Source organism: Eublepharis macularius, chromosome 4, assembly GCF_028583425.1.
Source record: "Eublepharis macularius isolate TG4126 chromosome 4, MPM_Emac_v1.0, whole genome shotgun sequence".
NCBI lineage: Eukaryota > Metazoa > Chordata > Lepidosauria > Squamata > Eublepharidae > Eublepharis > Eublepharis macularius.
In genome coordinates, this window is record NC_072793.1 from 146853189 (window position 1) to 146871912 (window position 18724).

Below are 18724 nucleotides of genomic sequence, written 5' to 3' on the forward strand. Positions count from 1 at the left end.
ACTTACAAACCACGTATCTCCATACAAATAAACCTCCTCATTACCTGGAGATCTATACTGCTTTCTCCCCTTAGCATGCCATCATACTGGAGAGTCACCCAAACATCTTTCTCAAAATAATTTAATGTCTACTTTAGCAACTCAAGGACTTGTTGTTCAACAGTAATTCTTTTTGCATCCCAACCACAGCTTCAATGTACTTTTCCTCCCTCTAGATAGCGTCACAAGAAAATCTATGGTTAATCTACAAGCTTTAGAACAAAGTATAACTTGGAACATACAGCAGCTGGTTGAGGATGATGATCGGAATAAAGACAATCCAGTTTTTCAACAGGTTCTTCTTTTTCATCACATTCTCCCTCATCGCTGGATAACCGAGAGGCTGGCTCAGCTGTAGGTAAGGGAGCGTGTGGAGATTCATGGACTGATGGAGACTCACTAGGGGCATTCCCACTGTGTTGGGCTGGACAGCCTGGAGGCCTTCAGAAAAGGAGAATCATTGAATACATGAGTGGTACTCACAGGCTGACTTATTGTGAAAACTAATGGAATTTCTTTCAGGAGCTGCCACAGAACAGATCTGCTGGTTCACACAACGCAAGTTTAGCTTCTTCCTCAAACTTGCCATACACCTGGAAAGCCTGCTAGTTATGTATTACATTGTTTAAAAAAAAATTCTGAAGAAGGCTAATTTCAGGAATTTTCCCACTTCTGCTGCGAAGTGGCACATGGTCACTTTCGATATTGAACTCTGAACAGAGAATGGAATCCATGATTATGACTAAATCCCCCCCCCCCACAATTACTTGCGATAGCCCTCAAAATGCACTCAACTGATACCTTCAGGCTTCCCAACTGCAAGACAAGGTTACAGTGATCTGGGCTACAGCCTTACACGGAAAACGTCCGAGGAGATATTTGTATTTTTTTCATTACATGCCACTATGCTAAGTTCAATAAGCAGAGTTATTACATAACACCATCACCAACACAGAAGAGACTGGGGTAAAGATGGCAGAAGTACAAAGCGCAGGGTTTGCTGAATGACAGGACCTCCATGGCAATTCTCATGTCAGGCTGTGGCAAGGCCAGGGAACACATGAAGCTGCCTTATATTGAGTCTGACTTTTGCTCTTTAAAGATCAGCATCGTCTACTCAGACCTGCAGCAGCTTTCTGGGGTCTCAAGGCAGAGGTCTTCCACATCGCCTGCCACATTATCCTTTTAACTGGAGATGCCAGGGATTGAATGTGGGACTTTCTGCCTGCAAGAGTTGCTATGCCCCGATGCCTCCCTATAGCCTCATCCCAAGTAGCGATGGTAAGCGTGAAAGCCTCTCGACGGTATGGACTGAGGCAGCTTCGCTGATATTAATGATACAGAGTGTGTGTTTATACTGGGATAATGCTGAAAAACCACAAATTTCTCAAATCTGCTCTTGAGACATTTTGCCAGACACATGCATATGATAATCAGCCTTTCTTTACCTTGGAAGACTGGGGGTGTGAGGTTTGGGTTTATTAGGTACTAAAGGCTTTGATTCTGTAGGATTAACTCCATGAGAATTTTGGTGCAGCTCCTGGGAAGTTCTCGAAGGTGAGGGATGTGGTTCCCTGAGAGGGGGCATCTGCTGATGATGATCCAAATGGCGGAGTAATTCTTTTTCCCTGGTTTTACTTTTGTGCTCAGCTAGTAACAGATCAAATCGTTTCCTTCGACCTTGTACGGCTCTCCGTTGGGTTAGGGAATGTGTCTGCAAGTCAGAATAAAAACACAGCACTCTCACAGGGTGAACAAAAATTCTGAAAATTAAACACACAATTTACATTAACAAGCCCTGAACGCTAAAAGAGTAATCCTCATACCTGGCAATCTACTACTGGAGAAGTTTATAAAGGTGTACCCCATCTGCTTGCCCTGACCTGGATAGCCCAGGTGAGCCTGATCTCATCAGATTTCAGAAGTGAAGCAGGGTTGCCCTTGGTTAGTAATTGGATGGGAGACCGCCAGTGAAGACCAAGGTTGCAGAGGCAGGCACTGGCAAACCACCTCTGCAAGTCTCTTGTTATGGAAAACCCCACTAGGGGTTGCAGTAGGTCCGTTATGATTGAGGGCACTCTCTACCACCACCACCCCGTCTGCTTATAGGAAGATAAGAGCTGCTGATAGTATAAGGAAGAAGGGAGCAGGAAGAAATCATAGAAAGGAATACGGGCTAACAGAGTGATCAAGAGCAGAGACTTCTATGTATCTTGAATTTCCAGGTGAGCAACAAACAAGGCTGTCTTGTGGTAACATGTGAGATGCAAAAATATGGCTTCGATGTGTTGCTTACACAGCCCTGACGGTTGCTCTGGAAGACTAGGAGAGTGGAAAGTAGGGTAGGGTAGAGGAAACCCTGCCCAACTCTGAGGGCTAGCACTGGACTGGAGAAATGCCAGGATGAGGAAAAGAAAGGGGGAAGCGGGGAGAAGAAGGATCCCTGTTCTACCACATGCATCAAATCTCAAGCGAGGCAGGTACATGAGCATGAACTAGCGCATAGTGACACACAAATTCTGTATGTCAGACTTGAATATGACATCAGGAGAATCTTGGGCATAGATGCTGAATTCACATGATGAAGTTTTATGATAAATCAAATTTAGTACCTATGGTACTAGCCATATGAAGCAGAAGATTGTTTAACATTTGATTGCGTAATAAAGATTCCCAAATACTTTTGTGAAATTTCTGAAGATAAAGAGTTTGAGTGAGCTTGACCTCTACATTCAGTGGCAGTAATTCTCTGAATACCAGTGCCAGGAGGCAATTTCAAGGGAAGTTCTTAGCCTCTATGCCCTGTTGTCAGCTTTCCATATTAACTGGCTGGCCACTGGGTGAGACAAAATGCTGGGCTAGATGGACCACTCACTGGTCTGATCCAGCAGGGCTCTTCTTAAGAAAACAAATACTGGGATAGCCTTCATTAGAAACTGAATGAACAGGAAGATCCTTGTACATGCTGAAATGTTTGCGTTTTTTAAAAAGCTTAGTTTAGAGTTTCTGGTGCTCCCTCTGCTGACAATCCTCAGCGCTACAATCAAAGGCTGCTCAACGTAACTATAAATATTCCTATATTACATCTAAAGTACTCAGTGCCCACCACCAGCCCTACATTCAAAACGGCGAGTAATCCAAGAAAATAAGGACAGCATGAGTAGGACTGGATAGGGAGCAGCAATATTTGGCCTCTCTTAGATGCATCTCTCAAATGAAACAGGTTTGGAGACCACTTCAAGTTTATATTTATGTTGCCTGGTGTATCATTATTTTCACTTCCAGTATCAAAATCTCCATGGTCTGAATTTTCTCATCAGCATTCCCAACAGACTTGCTTTGAATGACAGCAGCCATACCTTTGTGATGTCCCCTGGAGGCAATCGGTCTATACAGAACTACACTGAAGTTAGAACCTGCTTATTTCCTATTCAGGGGCTCCTGAATAGGAAATGCTTTTTAACTTCTGTTTCTAGGTTATGATGGATTCTATGGCTAATGGTGAAAACATTCATTCAAATATAAATATGAAGAGTCACATTTAAAGTCACTGGAATGTAGGGGATGGGCAGGGTGCAACTAATCCCACACCAAAGACTGTCCGTTGTGCCTAGGACTGACTGAGCTACACCACCACATGGCATCTAGTTGACTATAACAGATTAATAGTAGCGAAAGAGACTTCTGTGGCAAAGTCAGAATTGTGGCTGAAATGGATTTTCCTGAAGGGCGCATGTCATCCTTCCCGCCAGTCTCAAAGAGAACACTGTATTTGGGCTTCAGCAACCTGATGGAAGCAACTATAATGTTTGAAGGCAGTTTAACAAAAACTTTAAAATAAATCTAGAATTTATGTCAACTACTGTCCTCATCTGGTTCTTTTTATTAGCCTCTGTTGCATGGTTTCCTAAACTGCTCTTAGAGATTGAATAAGATAAGCCACTTTGATTTCTGCCCTGATATTTAGAAAAGTTAACTCACTAGGAAAGTGTCCTACCTTGCATGTCAAAGACCTAGTACAGGGTTTCTTGGTTTCTATGTCAACGACGCCACAGTAGATATCAGGATCAAATTCTCTCTCTGTTAAATGAAGAACAAACACATACCCTTCATTATTACAAAAGCAACTTTTATCATAAACCTAAATAACTGATGATAATACAAAATTAAACTTTGCCTGCACTACTTAACTCCACTGCGCTGGTTTTGCTGAGCAAAACTTTCTGAGGGTGCTACCCTGTAAAGGGGTAAGATGGGCAACTGGCTGTTCACGTGCATTCTCTGTTGTGGCTCTCGCTTGTGAAACAGCCTGCCTGAAGGGATCAGGAAGACCTCCATGCTTCCATTATTTTGCAGTGTGTGCAAAACAGAAATATTCAAGGAGGGCATTTTTATAAAGGATTAGAACTGCAGTATAATGGAACAGCCCAGGAGCACAATTCTACAGAGGAACAGGACTGTAGTCTACTGCAGTATGTTTACTGAATGTACCATCTTGCTTTTACTGCACCATCTTCTACATTAGTAATCTACTTTCTGCATTGTGGTATGTCATGCCTTAGGCTGCTTTTTGTTTTCTGACTGTGATCCTAGTCCTATTGCATTGTTTATTGGATGTTCTATGCTGTCTGATACTTTGTAATCCACCTTGAGTCTCAGCAAGAATGACAACCTATAAATGAAGTAAATAAATAAAATTTTAAATGTAAGATGTGGGCATGTGCTAGATATTACTGGCAACATTTTGAGACTTAAACCTGGATTTCTTATGTTGTAATGGACCTCATGGGGCGGAATTCACGTGCAATCTTAATCAGTTTCATATGAGCCAGCCACATTATGTATAAGGAAATGAAAGACTTGTTAAAAGAAATCTGCTTTGATTCCACAAACACTGAAGAGTAAGAGAACATTTAAGAGCAAGCACATTACTTAAAAATACAATGTGTGTTATTTTAACTGTGCATGCTTATGCTTGGCAAAATCTGATGGCATTTGCCCACAGAGGGCCATCAAAGTTACAGTTTTATCTATGGACAAGAAAATCCCATATAGAGTAAGCATTTTTCTCTAATTTGACAGCAATCAATGGTGTCCTAGTTTGCCATGTTGCCCATCCACATGTCAAAGTCAAAACTGCAGAAAAAGACCCAGACTCCCTTAAGATTTATTTATTTATGTTATTTATAGTCTGCCTGTCTCACTGAGATTCAAGGCACAATCACACTATAAGTCAATACCATTATCAGCTGGGAGATTTAATGAACAATACAATAGAGTATAGCTTCCAGCAATTTGACCTCTAGGGCTTTCATTGGCTTCTTCTTTCAACAGGCGAAAACCATTTTACATCACACAGCTCACATAAGAGGGTTTTTAAAATTAAATGAGGTCTCAAAAATAATTTTAAAAACTTTTCTAAGGGATAGATCAAGACAGATAGCCATGTTAATCTATCTGTAGCAGTAGGTCCAGTAGCTCCTATAAGACCAAGCACCTATAAGGTGCTACTGGACTCTTGCTTTCTTCTAAGGGCAACACTGAAGACCAAACACCAACACTTACCTACTCACATTTCTGCATTTTAATTCATGCCACATTGTTATATTATTATTGGCACACTGAACAATATGGGCTGTAATCCCGAGAAACATGTGCACACACACAGGCGCAAGAGTGAGGCTCTGGAAGCCCCCTCCACTTCAGGCGTGGTTTGTGGCTGGAAGAGGAGAACCCAGGAAGCCTCACTTCTGTGGTGAAACAACGTGCCTGGTGCTTTGGACCCCGGTGAATACCGAGCATCCACAGAGTATTTTCATTGTTCAAGGTGTTCTCTCATACATTCTCTCAGCAACTTAATACTTTTAAGTCCATTTATTATTATTTGCAGCATTTTATATAATTAAAAATGCCTTCTAAAAGTTACCTGACAATCTTTTGTGTAAAAATTTCCTATTGTTTGTAGTCTCATCTTGTTTCTTTTCCAAATATGGAGGCACAGGGAGGAGACCTTTACCATTCAGTATCTGTCCAGGGGAAGGCAAGGGTGGCTTTGGTATTGAGGGACAATTAAGGCCAGGTTTTATTGAGGAGCTCACAGTAGTAGAACAGGTTGGACCAACAGCAGGTTTCAATAGTGCACCATCTATCTTTGGATGCATTTTTTCCACTTTGACAGTCATGCTATGAAGGGAGAAATATAAAGACAGACAATATATTAACAATTACATGCAGTAATGTCTTTTTTATCTGAATGAACATTTCAATCCCAAATTACCCGCTGTTTCCATCAGTGTCATTTAAATTCCTCTTTCTAAAGAGTCTAGAATAGTATATAATACAGTTACAGATCACAAATCCCTAACATGGGGCTCAGTTACTTGTTCTGATATTTTCCACTCTGCTCTGCTCTGAAAAGCAAGGAGAAATTCAATGATTTAGGTTATCTCCCTTTCGTTGTGGTCTGGTTTCTTTCTTATTTCTGATGCACACAATAGATCAAATTTATAGAATCACGGGGTTGGACCTATCTAGGGTCATCTAGCTGAACTTCCTGCACAATGCAGGAAATTCACATCTACCTCCCCTCCCTACACCCTCTGTGACTCTTGCTCCATGCCCAGAAGATGGCAAAACACTGTCAGGATCCCTAGCCAACTGGCCTGGGGAAAATTGCTACCTGACTCCAAGGTGGTGCTCGGCCTTACTCTGGGCATGTAAGAAAGGGTCACGAGAACTAAGTACTGATGTAACCCTTCCTGTCCTCCCTCTCCTGATTTGCCTAGGTTCACAGAATAAGCACTGCTGTCAGATGGCCATCTAGCCTCTGCTTAAAAACCTCCAAAGGAGGAAAGCCACCACCTCCCGAGGAAGCCTGTTCCACTGAGGGACCGCTCCAACTGTCAGGAAGTTCTTCCGCATGTTTAGCCGAAAACTCTTTTGATTTAATTTCAACCAGTTGTTTCTGGTCTGACCTTCTGGGGCAGCAGAAAACAACACCGTGCCATCCTCTATATAACAGCCTTTCACGTACTTGAAGATGGTTATCATATCACTTCACATAATCTGGACACTATGCTTCTGCTGATACACCCCAAAATCGGATTTGCCTTTTTGCGATTAATTCAGCCATTCATCGTTACACTAATTCCGTAGACATTTAATAAACTTCAGCACTACACCGCCACACACATTTTTACCACATAAAAATAATGAATGGAATGTTTTTGCCTTTTAATCTGGCACTCTCCAATTCTTTAGTCGCAAAACACATATTTAATCTCAATTTGCAATATCTGCTCTCAGTTTTCCCACCACATAAGCTTATTTGATTCTATGTCTGTTATTCTCCTCTTCTGTACCTTTCTGTTACATGATTTCTCCTCCCCTTCTATCTAGCTCCTCCTCTATAAACAGTAATCAAAACAAAACTATGGTAGTACTGCTTATCGAACGGCTGATGTGCCATTCCAGTGCAAATTTACCATTTGGGGAGCACTGAAGGGGACTGAGGTGTCCCTCCCATACACATGGCTTGCAAACAAGCTTCCAATTTTGATTTCAAACTCTGGTGTAGATTAACCATGATTAGTAGCTCTGGACCTGGGCTACTGCTAAGAAAATGAACACAAGAGGGGGGATTTACACAGCATCAGCACTAATTCTTAGAGTCTCTCTACACGAAACATCTGAAATGTGAAGAACACATGTTGGGAGATGCAGTGTTAGCCAGGAAGGGTAGTTTAAAAAGACAGAGCCAGTGGCAGGGCAAGAGCTTTGCTATATACTGGAGCTGTGTGAAGGGGCTGTGAAATGCCAGAAGGGAAACTTCAGCCCATTATAACCTCTCCAGGTCCAAGCTCAGCATTGGAAGGCAGCTCCAGTCCATTTCCATTCCTTACTGCCTTTTGGTTGCAATCCCACACAGTTTTAGACTGGAAAGATGAAATTAAGAAACCTTCTGAGGTGCAATCCCTGCCAGCTCTGTCTTTTAAAACTATGCTTCCCGGCTAACATTGCATCTCCCTACACTTCACGAGCACGCACTGAGGCATCTTGTTTAGAGAGACTCTTAGGTAAGTTGCTGGGAAGAATCTACAGATGAAAATGAAATTTCTTTTTCAAATACACACAGACAAATTAAAACGGGAACATTTGTTCCTGTGCTCAACCACCTCTCCATACTCACATTTTGTCATGGGGAACTTTGCTATGTTGTACCAGATGCATTGACCTATTATTTCCACTGATTTGCACCTTGTCTTTGGGTGATTTCAACAACTTGGAGCTGGACGATGAAGATGCACCAGTACCTCCGCCACTGGATGAGCGACTGCTCCCCCCTCCACTGCTACCTTTGCTTTTTGAAGACAGAGATGAAAAAAGGGAGAATACTGGAGAGGAAGTGGGGGTCAAGGGTGGCTTGCTGGAGGAGCTGTGTCGTCTTTCTGTAATGTGAGAAAAGGAGAGCACATTAGCAACCACTTAGAACAGGGAAAGACTTTCCAAACAATCTGAAAATCTCACGCTTCACTACAAGTGTTGCTCTGCCAGTAGTTTCAATAGTGACCTCACAAAGTGGTGTGTATTCCTTTTGCTGCAGCCTGCCTTTTGCCTCCTGTATGTGGGAGTTTCTGGTTCAATGCAGCCAAAAACTCATTGGACGGTCTCAGGCAATCAGTTTCCTCCCCACAACCCATAAGTCTTGATCTGCATTATGGGGATAATATCAGTATGTTTTATTTTAAGTGTTATTAAAATAATCTATGGTGACCGCTGGAATGTCTTTCCAGGACACTTAAATCACGATGTGTGAACCGGTCTTCTCTTCTGGAGACTTGACATGAACGTACAAACCATTTAGAATAGATTCAACGAATTGTATGCTAAATTAGCTGATGGAATGGATGTTTTCTATTCCTCCTTGCAGCATCCTCACCCCTTGAAAAGCTGCTCTTGGGGACTGGGGGACCGTTGAGAACAACACAGGACAGGAGGGTGAAGCCCAAAGGGAAATTGCAAACTTTTTTGCCTTGTGCAAGCTCTTTTGCCAACAGAGCAAGAGCTCATGCCAGAGTAGAGGTGTGATTGCAAGAGGTAGAAACTTGAAAGGGAGGGGGTATTACAAGTTTTATCAGTGGTGGCTTTAATAAAATGGGTACTGTTATGCAATGATCTCTAGCAACATGACGACAAAGCACCCAGCACTATTGTGACAGAAATGAACTAAGCTGTAAAGTTATCCTTTGAGGATTATCTCTGTATTTCTGACTAGTCTAGCATTTCCTATGACTGAAATCAGTAGCACAAATATTCTCTCCCTTGTCCCATACAGTCTATTTAGGTACTGTAATTATTCTGTGAGCAATGCTCTTCTCCTCCCCTCCTTCTTTCATAACCTGATCAGACCAGTTCAGGCAGAATTCTCTGACAACAGACCGACACCAAAAGCTCAATGCAAATAGTCAAAATGGTTATACAGGTATGTGTTTTCCAATCATGAAAACAAAGTATTATATTTTAACAAGATAATATTCTATTCTGGTTTCAAAGAGAAAAATCATGCTTTTACAGTGGTTAGTATAAAGCTGTCCCCTTTAAAGCTGCTCGCAAGCAGTTACATGGCTAGCTGGCAAGAGATAAGGCCAGACATACATGCATACATACATACAAAAAATAAAAAAGAGAAAGATTTTTCAAAACAGTGGTCTGATTTAGCTCTCCCTATTTTGGCACATGCAATTTTGTTGGCCCACCAGGGCTGGATGACTACATGGACGTCTCAGGTTTATATTCTTCTGTCTTCCTGAAACACCACTTCTGAATTGGAATTCTGGGATGGGTGGGAAACAGTGCACTGCCCCTTCCGTGTCAGTCTTGTGTCACCCTGACTTCTGAGCTTTCTGCTCCAAGGTAGTTAGCTTGTTTCTCAAGAAGAAAGATTCCCCTCCTCCCCCCATAACATAGACTATGCAACAAGCCTCCCCATCCAAATCCCAGTCCCCTTTTTTTGCCCACATTTGTAAGACCTGCGCTGCCCTTGGGGCATACTTGATTTTCCGTGAGCTTCTGATGAAGCCAGGCCATTATTTTGAAAATGCCAGTGCCCTCTTTAAAAAGCAAACAGATACTGACCGCGCCCTGCCCCCCCACCCCAACAACTGGGCTTTAGCTCTCAGGATGGAATGAGAGTTTATCACCAAAGCAGAAGAAGAGTTAAAGCAATCAAGCTCTTAGCATCCCCCTACCCCAGCAGCTAGCTGCCAACTCTGATGATGCTAACTATACTGGTTGAAAAGCAGGACATCCAACTCAAATAATCATGTTACGCATCTATTTAGGCATCCGTCTTAAAAGCAAGGCTGTTCATCTAATACACATCAAACAAACAATACGTTGACAATAATTTTGCGCATTATATAAATGCAGCACCATGTTAACACTCTCGACTGGAAGAAAACAGTTACCTCAATGGAGCGCATACAACAAATGTAACTGCAAATGGAGTAAGCGTTTCATGGTAAGACTTATACCTTGAAAATCTTGTTGGTTTCTTAAGCGTCTGCTGTTCTACTGCCGACCAACAAGGCTACCCACTTAAAACAAACCCTTGAAAATCTTGTTTGTCTTCAAGGTACTACTGGACTCAAATTTTTCAGATAAGTTAGTTAGTAGACCTTTAAAACAAACAAGCATGCTAAGAAGGGAAACTTCGAGGTTTGTGCTAGGGACTGCACAAATGGCAACACAAAAGAGTTAGTGCTGGAGAATCATGTCCCCGTGCAACTTTGCAACTGCAGCCTTATTCATTTTGACAGGATCCCTCATAGGTACTCCGCGCTGTACTAGCTGCCCTCAGGCTTGATGCTTTATCCACTGGATAAATTATTTCCCAAGCTTTTGCATATGAGCAAGTATTACCATCACATGCTCAGAAAGACAAAGGCTCATCATTCACCTTCTTTTGCGCGTTATGTGCCCTCAAGTTGCTTATAGTTCAATCTGCAGTTGACTAATTCATTCTATTTCTCCACAGTTCTTCAGTTTCACCCCCCCACACACACACACTACCTCCAATGAAAATCCTACTAGATGCCACCAGTGAGACTAGATTTGCCTAGTCAATCAAATAAAGAATACAACCTGCGTTTTTTCTCTCTGCTTAGTAATAACCAAATCATCAGCTTCTGTGATATTCCTTCTCTCTCCATATCAACAAAATGGCAACATTTGCAAAGTATAGTGGGTTGAGTCAGTCTGTGCCTTGACTTTATTTTTAGCTTTCTTCTTAATAACATAGACATGAATATTACCTACAAGCCAAGATAAGGTGTAACCCCATTAGTAAATCTTTATTAAGTGCACTGAGATTCTCCATTGAAAACAAATTAAATAGAAATAAAATCCTTTTTTTAAAAAAAGAAGTATTAAATTAGTGAGCAATAGTGTACTTTTTAAAGTTTAATTTTAAAAAGATTTGCAATTCCTTGCTTCATTCAATCTTTCCCCATATCCAAGACAGACTATTTAGCCTATTTGCAAAACTACGTGCTGTGCAAGTATATTTGCATTTTATAGCCCAGTCAATTCTGGCCTTCTAAATAGGACAGAGTACTAAGTGCCAAGTGTCTTTTTATAACAATGGCGAGAATCCCAGAGTGGATTTGCTAAGTTACTATTTGAAGGCCTTGGGAGTTCAGCGATGCTTTATGATTTAGCTAGAGCTGATATTAATCACGATGAGAACCTTTACATGAAACTCAAAGAAAAGACATTGTCTGAAATTTCAACCTACTTAACTACATTCTGGTAAACCCTAAATCCCAATAGTTTCAAATGGTGATTCTGTTGTGTTCAAGTAGCTCAAAATCTTGTGCAATAACGGACCTGTTAGCCTTTAAGGTGGCTCAAGATTCTTCTTTGTTTTTTGCTGCAACATACTAAACAAGAGTCTATTCCCACTTAAATCTCATCTTAGAGTAATTACAAAGGAGACCCCAACATCCAGCTTGCACTTTGGAGCAGAATTACTATTTAGCTGCCTTGGACAGAGTTGTTAACCAATACACAGTGAAGATACACTACTGTTCTTTTCCAGGCTACAAAATCAACTGCATGCCAACTTAAACTAAAAAGTGTTACTTCCAGAAAATGATGTAGGATATAAATGGCTTGTTTTTAAGCATTATGTTATAAACCTCTTTTCTAAGACGAATATTATATGACAGGTGACAGAATATTAATTTGGGAATTGTCAAAAATTTATTTTAATAGCTTAGCACACTCTGAACCAAATATGTAGTGAGCCAAGCCTGGGGAGTGAAGGTTAATGGGGAAAAGGTTATTCCATCTGAATAACACCAGCAGTCTTCATCGGTAACTTAGAATCTAAAGTATAGAATTCCTTATAATAGAATCCGAGGGAGAAATATAAATGGTAATTAGCATAAGAAGCCTTTCTCCAATGTACAAGGTGCCTCCTCCAACAGAAGAATCACTATGCTTGAGGAAGGCTTCACATGTTGCATGGTGGGAGTGGTGAGAGACAGGCCATTATGTCTTGTTACTTTAGGGCAGTTGCACATTGTCATAACGCAGCAGATCTCTCAACAGGACCGGAGATATACAGAGACAGTGAAGTATGTCAACACATAGGGGAAGATGTGGGAGCTAACAATCTGACTAAGTGAAAGAGCTTTCCAAATTGTACTTAAAAGACCATGGACAGCAAGTGTGGCTATAATGCAGGCCTAGGGATAGGCAACGGCCCAGTGGTGCCTGGCTGCTGTTCCCCATAATCTCTTTGACTGCCTTCATCCAGTGTGCTGTATATTTCTTGTGGGGTCACCTCTGATGCTAAAATCAACCAAATTTAATGGTTTTGATTTCCAAGACTACCTTGTATTTGACTTACCTACTATTATCTAATGAGGGGAGCCTTGAATCTTGAAAGCTTATACCTTGAAAATCTTATTGGTCTTAAGGTGCTACTAGATTCAAATCTTGCTGGACCTCCTCATTTCCAAAATTTCAGTCTGACAAACACGACTTCAGTTGGTGCAGAATGCTGGACCTTGTTTACTCTGAGGAGGAGCTAGACGGAGCATGCATATCACTCCCATTCTGCAGTCACTCCATTGGCTTCCCATCAGTTACCTGGAGCAATTCAAAGTCATGACTATCACATTCTAAGCCCCTCATATCTGTGCAACCACTTATCTCCTTATGCTCCTCCATAGCAGCTTTGTTCATTTGAACAGGGTCTTCTGAAGGTACTACCCTACAGCTGGGCAAAATCAACAGCTGCCTGCACACATGCTTTCTCTGTGGTAGCCCCTACCTTATAGAATGGCCTGCCTGAGGTGGTCAGGAAAGCCCCACTTTCCTGGCTTTCCATAAACTATGCAAAACTGAATTATTCTGGAGGGATTTCTACCCAAATTACAGGCCTGTGTCATAAGAAATAACTCAGAGAGCTGCCTTGGTAGGGACGAAGACTGAATGCTTCACTATTGGATACTGTCTGCTAATATAGATATGCACCTACTAAGAAGTTTCCACACTGCTAAACTTGCCATGGAAATTAGTTATGCTTTGTTTCAGATAGATTTCATTTCTGTGATCAGCTTTCTGCGATCTGTTTGTTTAAAATATTTTGCGAGCATTTTCTATTGTAACTGTTTCCGTAACTGTTCTTCACTATTATAGTTTGCTTAGTGACTGTCCCTAGCTATCAATTGTATTGTATTATCACTTGTACCGTTGTAATCTACCTTGGATCTCTGTGAGAAAGCCGGACTATAGATACAAGCTGGTTTGCAGCAGTTAATAGCGGCAGGACTCTAATTTGGAAAATCAGGTTTGATTCCCCAATCTTCTACTTGAAGCCAGCTGGGTGACTTTGGATCAATCACAGCTCTGGAGCTCTCTCAACCCCAGCTTCCTCACAGGGTGCCTGTTGTGGGAATAATAACAACACTGAAATGTTAACCCCTCTGAGTGTGGCGTTAAGTAGTCCTGAAGAGCGGTATATAAGGTGGTGGTGATGGTGTGATTGTGGTTAACAACAATACTCAGTTTCAGCACAGCAGAAAACTGAGGTCTATAAAGGGAAAGGAACAATTTTAACACACTACAATGTAAAGCTTTGCACAATGAATAACTTTCACGAAAGAAGGCTGACAGGAATTCATGAAATGTATGACTAGAGAACACTCAGGCAGTTCTTTAATGAACTCCAGGTGATTCTCCACTGTACTTATACGTTACATTAGAGTCAAAGGGTCCATGTTCTCCTTCCTCAAGGAACTTGACACACAGCATCAGTCCATGTGATCTACTATTTTCTTTGTCAATTTGATGGCTAAAGAGCAAAACACCCATTTCAAAAGGATTCCATAGGAGATCAGAAACTCTTCCACTGACATGTTTTTAGACACCACACATTATGTTAATTTTCCTTCTATATCAGATGCTGGCCAGTTGACCAGCTGTATTGTATTTTTTTCAAATCTGCTTAATCCATGCCTTGTATTCAATGAATAATTTATGTCAGTTGCTCTAACAGATTCCGAAAGTGGCAATGCAAAATGAACCTATCATGTCTGACCAGATGTCAGAGAGTATCTCATCTGTACACTTATAACCAGGACTGTATATACTACACTTCTGCACGTGTACAAAAAATCCACAGAATGTGGTCTTTGGAGAAGAATTTTGTATCCAGCAAATCTTGGATTTGTTTGCTTTTATGGCTGTGAAGATACATTTGGAAGTGTGCGTGCAGCAGCAGTTGAAATCCAGAAGGATGGTAGTATAAGATTTCCAGTGGGCTCCAGTGCAAATCACAGCCCCTGGCTCTTCCTTGTGACTATATTATGCAGAAACACAGACACTAGTTAAAATTACAGAACAGATAATGCAAAATAAAAGTATGTGCAAAGTTCTTCTATCTACAGACTTTATAAAAGCAGCAGAATCCAGCTTTACTGGGAGCAAATTATTCTTGAAAGCATGGCGTACACAGACCCCCTGCTCATAGCCGAAGGCTTCAATGCACATTAACAACAAGTCAGTCTCAATCAGTCATCTCTCAGAAAGCTTTCATGGCAAAGAATGAAAAGGAAGAGTCCACTTCAAAAAGAAACAATGGATTGTAATATGGTTCTCAACCAGCAAAGCCAAACCATCAATTTCCTTTGTACTGTAACCCAACAGATAGCATTTATATTTAGGTATCTTTGGATTTTTATTCAGCCAAATGATTCACTTTGTAAGTCATGGGCATGCCATTTATAACTCACTGTTCTCAGTCTGTAAAACAGGGACAAACAGTGACCTGTTGTTGCCACAAACCCACGTCCAACTCAGGCTTAGGCTGACCTTCCCCTACCCTGAGGTAAAACTTCTCTTTAAGCCTATGAAGCTGGGAAGCCTCTGGTAGCGTCGTTGATGGTAAGTTTCAACTTTGCTTCTTGTCCCCCTCTTAAGAAATATTAAAAATGGTTACCGAGCCAAGTCTTAGTAGGGAACAGATCAGGGGTTTGCGCTTCCCTTTAGCAGAAACTGGCACACAAGGCTTGGGGAGGTTCAAAACGTAACTGAAGGTTTATTTACACTAGGTAAAGTCAGAGGGCAGGTAGGCAGATGTTTGAACTGAACAGAAAGGTTTTTATACAGCAACACTGGTGTGAGGCACAAAACATTTGGTTTAACATCACGTTGCTGGCTTCTTTCAGAGGTTGACATTGCTTCACAAATGTTTCCCTTTTAAAGCACAGACACAGCACCACTTCCCCTCCAGACTTAAGGGTGCTCCACTGAGACAAACCCTTCCTAGATACTGGGCAGGCATTATAGTTATGAGCTATAACCCTGTTCTGGCACTGAAGGGGAGACTCCTTTCTACCCACTTCCTTGGCCCACTATAATTCCCAGATCTCTCAAGTCTAAGCAGGAGTTAGTGCTGGTTTTTCCCACTTTAGTCCGAGGACTAACACTGCTTCACAAACATTCCTTCCTCACACAGAGGATTCTCTGGCTGACCCTCTCTGGTCTAAAGCCAGGCTCCAACTCCCTTTCATTCTCTTGTTTACTCTCCAACTCCAACTGACAGCTTCCCCAACTGCCATTTCAGGCTAGCCACATGGGGGGGGGGGGGAAGGAAACATGTCAATCATAGCTCACCGACTGGAAATCTCAGCATCTCAAGCTGAGTCTGTCACAGTTGTATTAAAGATTTGCTGCAAAAAATTAGCAAGAGTGCTACAGAATTGACAATCGTCCACCAGAAGTGGAGGAAGATTGCCAGAAAGCACCAGGGCTGTAGGGAGTGATTCATGTGGCATTGCCCTTGCTATATTCAAGAGATGTAAAGTTTTGTGGAATGCAACCAGTCTCATGATAGCTAGTTCCCTACAAACTTCCATCTTTCTGCAATTCGGTGAATCTTGGTGATACTGAAAATCGACTAAATTTCAGGATGGCAAAAGAGCACAAGATAAGCAACAAATTCAGCTCCCAAAGCTACATTTTTTCTATAATGCAGGAGTAGCTCCTTTGGTACTTCTGGAAAACTCAAACACCACACATTCAAACTTTAAAACTTTCTGTAGGCAAGTACAGTAAGCAAGTAAAAGTAAAGCAGTGGAACAATAATCTTAGCAAAGAACACTACCTCAAGATATGTCAAGTTTCTTCAATAAATTGATCTTATAAGCACCTTTGTAACAGAAATACAGAGGGGAAATCTTGTGTTCAGGAGAGAGAGACACAAATGGAGCAAGCTCTTCGGCAAGTGGAGGAGTGACTTCTGATGACTCCCCCCTTCCCACTCCAGCTGTCTGTGCCGTATCCTATGCCACTCCCAAGGGAGCAAAAATCAGCAGAAATCTCTTCCATAAACTCTCTTGATGGTTGTCTGGATCCAAATGTTGCTTTTACCATTCGATATTTGTCAGCTGTGACAGCAATATTTTCATAACAACCCCCAACATTTTGTCTATGTAGCTGAACTGACTTCCAGAACTAAAGTGAGATTCTTCTTTTCTTTGCAAAGTTCGACAGCTCTCTGGACCATTCACAGCTCAAAGTCTACACAGGAGACTTAGTGTAAAATAATCTCATAAATGATCTTTTTGTACGTTAAGACATCAAATTGTACAACTTTTGTATATATAAAAGCTTTCTGTGTAGTAGAAAGAGAACACATTCCTATACTTTTAATGTATATGCTTGTTTTAATGTCATGAAAACATATGACCCATGTTTGTGCCTTTTAATTAGTTTGTCTGAATAAACAGAAATTAATTTTTTAAAAAGTCTACACAGAAGATTTCATGGCGATTGTGCCCATAATTCCTTAATTGAGCTTGGGATGTTGCTAAGAATTATAAAGTCCTATCCCATGGACTTTCTATTAGTGATGGGGGTGGCCAGAATGACCAATTTAAAGATATTTACAGAAACATAAATACTGGAGATCCACTGAACGTAAACTCACTAGCAGTGCAAACCAAAACAGAATCACACCCTTCTATTGTCCACGCAAGTCAGTGAGCTTAGATGAGCGTAAGTCTGTCAAGGATTGCATTCTAAAAGAACATTTCCCAACCCTGTTGTAGTCAGAATATATTCATTTACACAAACAGCTAGAAACATCTTTAGAAATTCCAGGAAAAGCCTAAAGCATCTTGATATGGACAACAAATCCAATAAGAAACCCATGAGGGGGCGGGGCGTCAGCGTGTATGCTAGACGCGTGAGTTTCAGGCTCCTGGATCTTCCCTTCCCCCGACTGAATTATTAGCTCCTTAAAGTGATCCTAACAAGCTACAACTATGGGCAAGACAGGAGGAAATAAAAATAAATCTTCAGAGCCGATTTCACAATCAGTAAAAACCTTTTTTTCGGTGGGAGAGCACAGAAACAGCGCTGCAGCTGAACCCCACTCTACAGCCAAAATGGCCTCCGTCATTGCTGAGGAAATAACTGACACAGAAACCCAGGTACAAGAAACAAACCTAAGTATTAAAATAGATCAACTGGAAGATAAAATTGCCAATAGAATGGAGAGACTTCTGAAACCTATGAAGGATCAATTGACTGCAATATCTGAGTCTCTCCAGCAAGTAACTCGCACTGCAGACTCTGCTTTAGAGCTTAGCTTGTCCTTGCAAAAAGAAACACGCACTCTGCAGGCTAGCGAGAGCTGGATGAGAAATAAAATCATGGACCTGGAAAATAAATGGAAATCAAATAATTTAAAATTTCGCGGATTCTCAGAATCAGAAGAAGGCTCAACTGAGTTAATAGTCTTCCTTTCAGGATGGCTGGCTCAGGAACTACAATTGGAAGGCGGTGTGGCACCAAATATTGTAGCTGCGTATAGGATGGGCTCCCTCCGCAACTTAAGAAAAAACACTAACAGAGATATTATTGTTACGTTTATGGACTCACGTACTAAAGAGAAAATCCTTCAAGAGGCTAGAAAAAGAGGCTTTTTCCTTTTTCAAGGGCAGAGAATTCAAGTTTTCCAGGACTTGTCAAGCGAAACCCTTTTGCAGAGAAGAGAGCTTAAACCCATAACCACTCAACTAAACAGCGCAAACATCAGATACAAATGGGTGGCCTCCTCTAAACTCCAAGTAGTACATCAGGGAAGAACTCTTCAAGCAACGGATCTGTT

The 18724-nt window shown here is 41.4% G+C and overlaps 1 protein-coding gene across 3 annotated transcripts in view; it reads right to left on the reverse strand.

Annotated features, from left to right (window-relative positions):
- Positions 1–18724, reverse strand: part of ATXN7 (ataxin 7) — a 113359-nt gene that overhangs the window by 7701 nt on the left and 86934 nt on the right. For all 3 annotated transcript variants that reach the window (XM_054976870.1, XM_054976871.1, XM_054976869.1), the window contains 5 exons: positions 8228–8486; positions 5966–6222; positions 4037–4119; positions 1488–1753; positions 282–480 (listed from right to left, as the gene is read on the reverse strand). In XM_054976870.1, the coding sequence (XP_054832845.1) occupies positions 282–480; positions 1488–1753; positions 4037–4119; positions 5966–6222; positions 8228–8486 (1064 nt within the window). The remainder of the gene's footprint in view (positions 1–281; positions 481–1487; positions 1754–4036; positions 4120–5965; positions 6223–8227; positions 8487–18724) is intronic.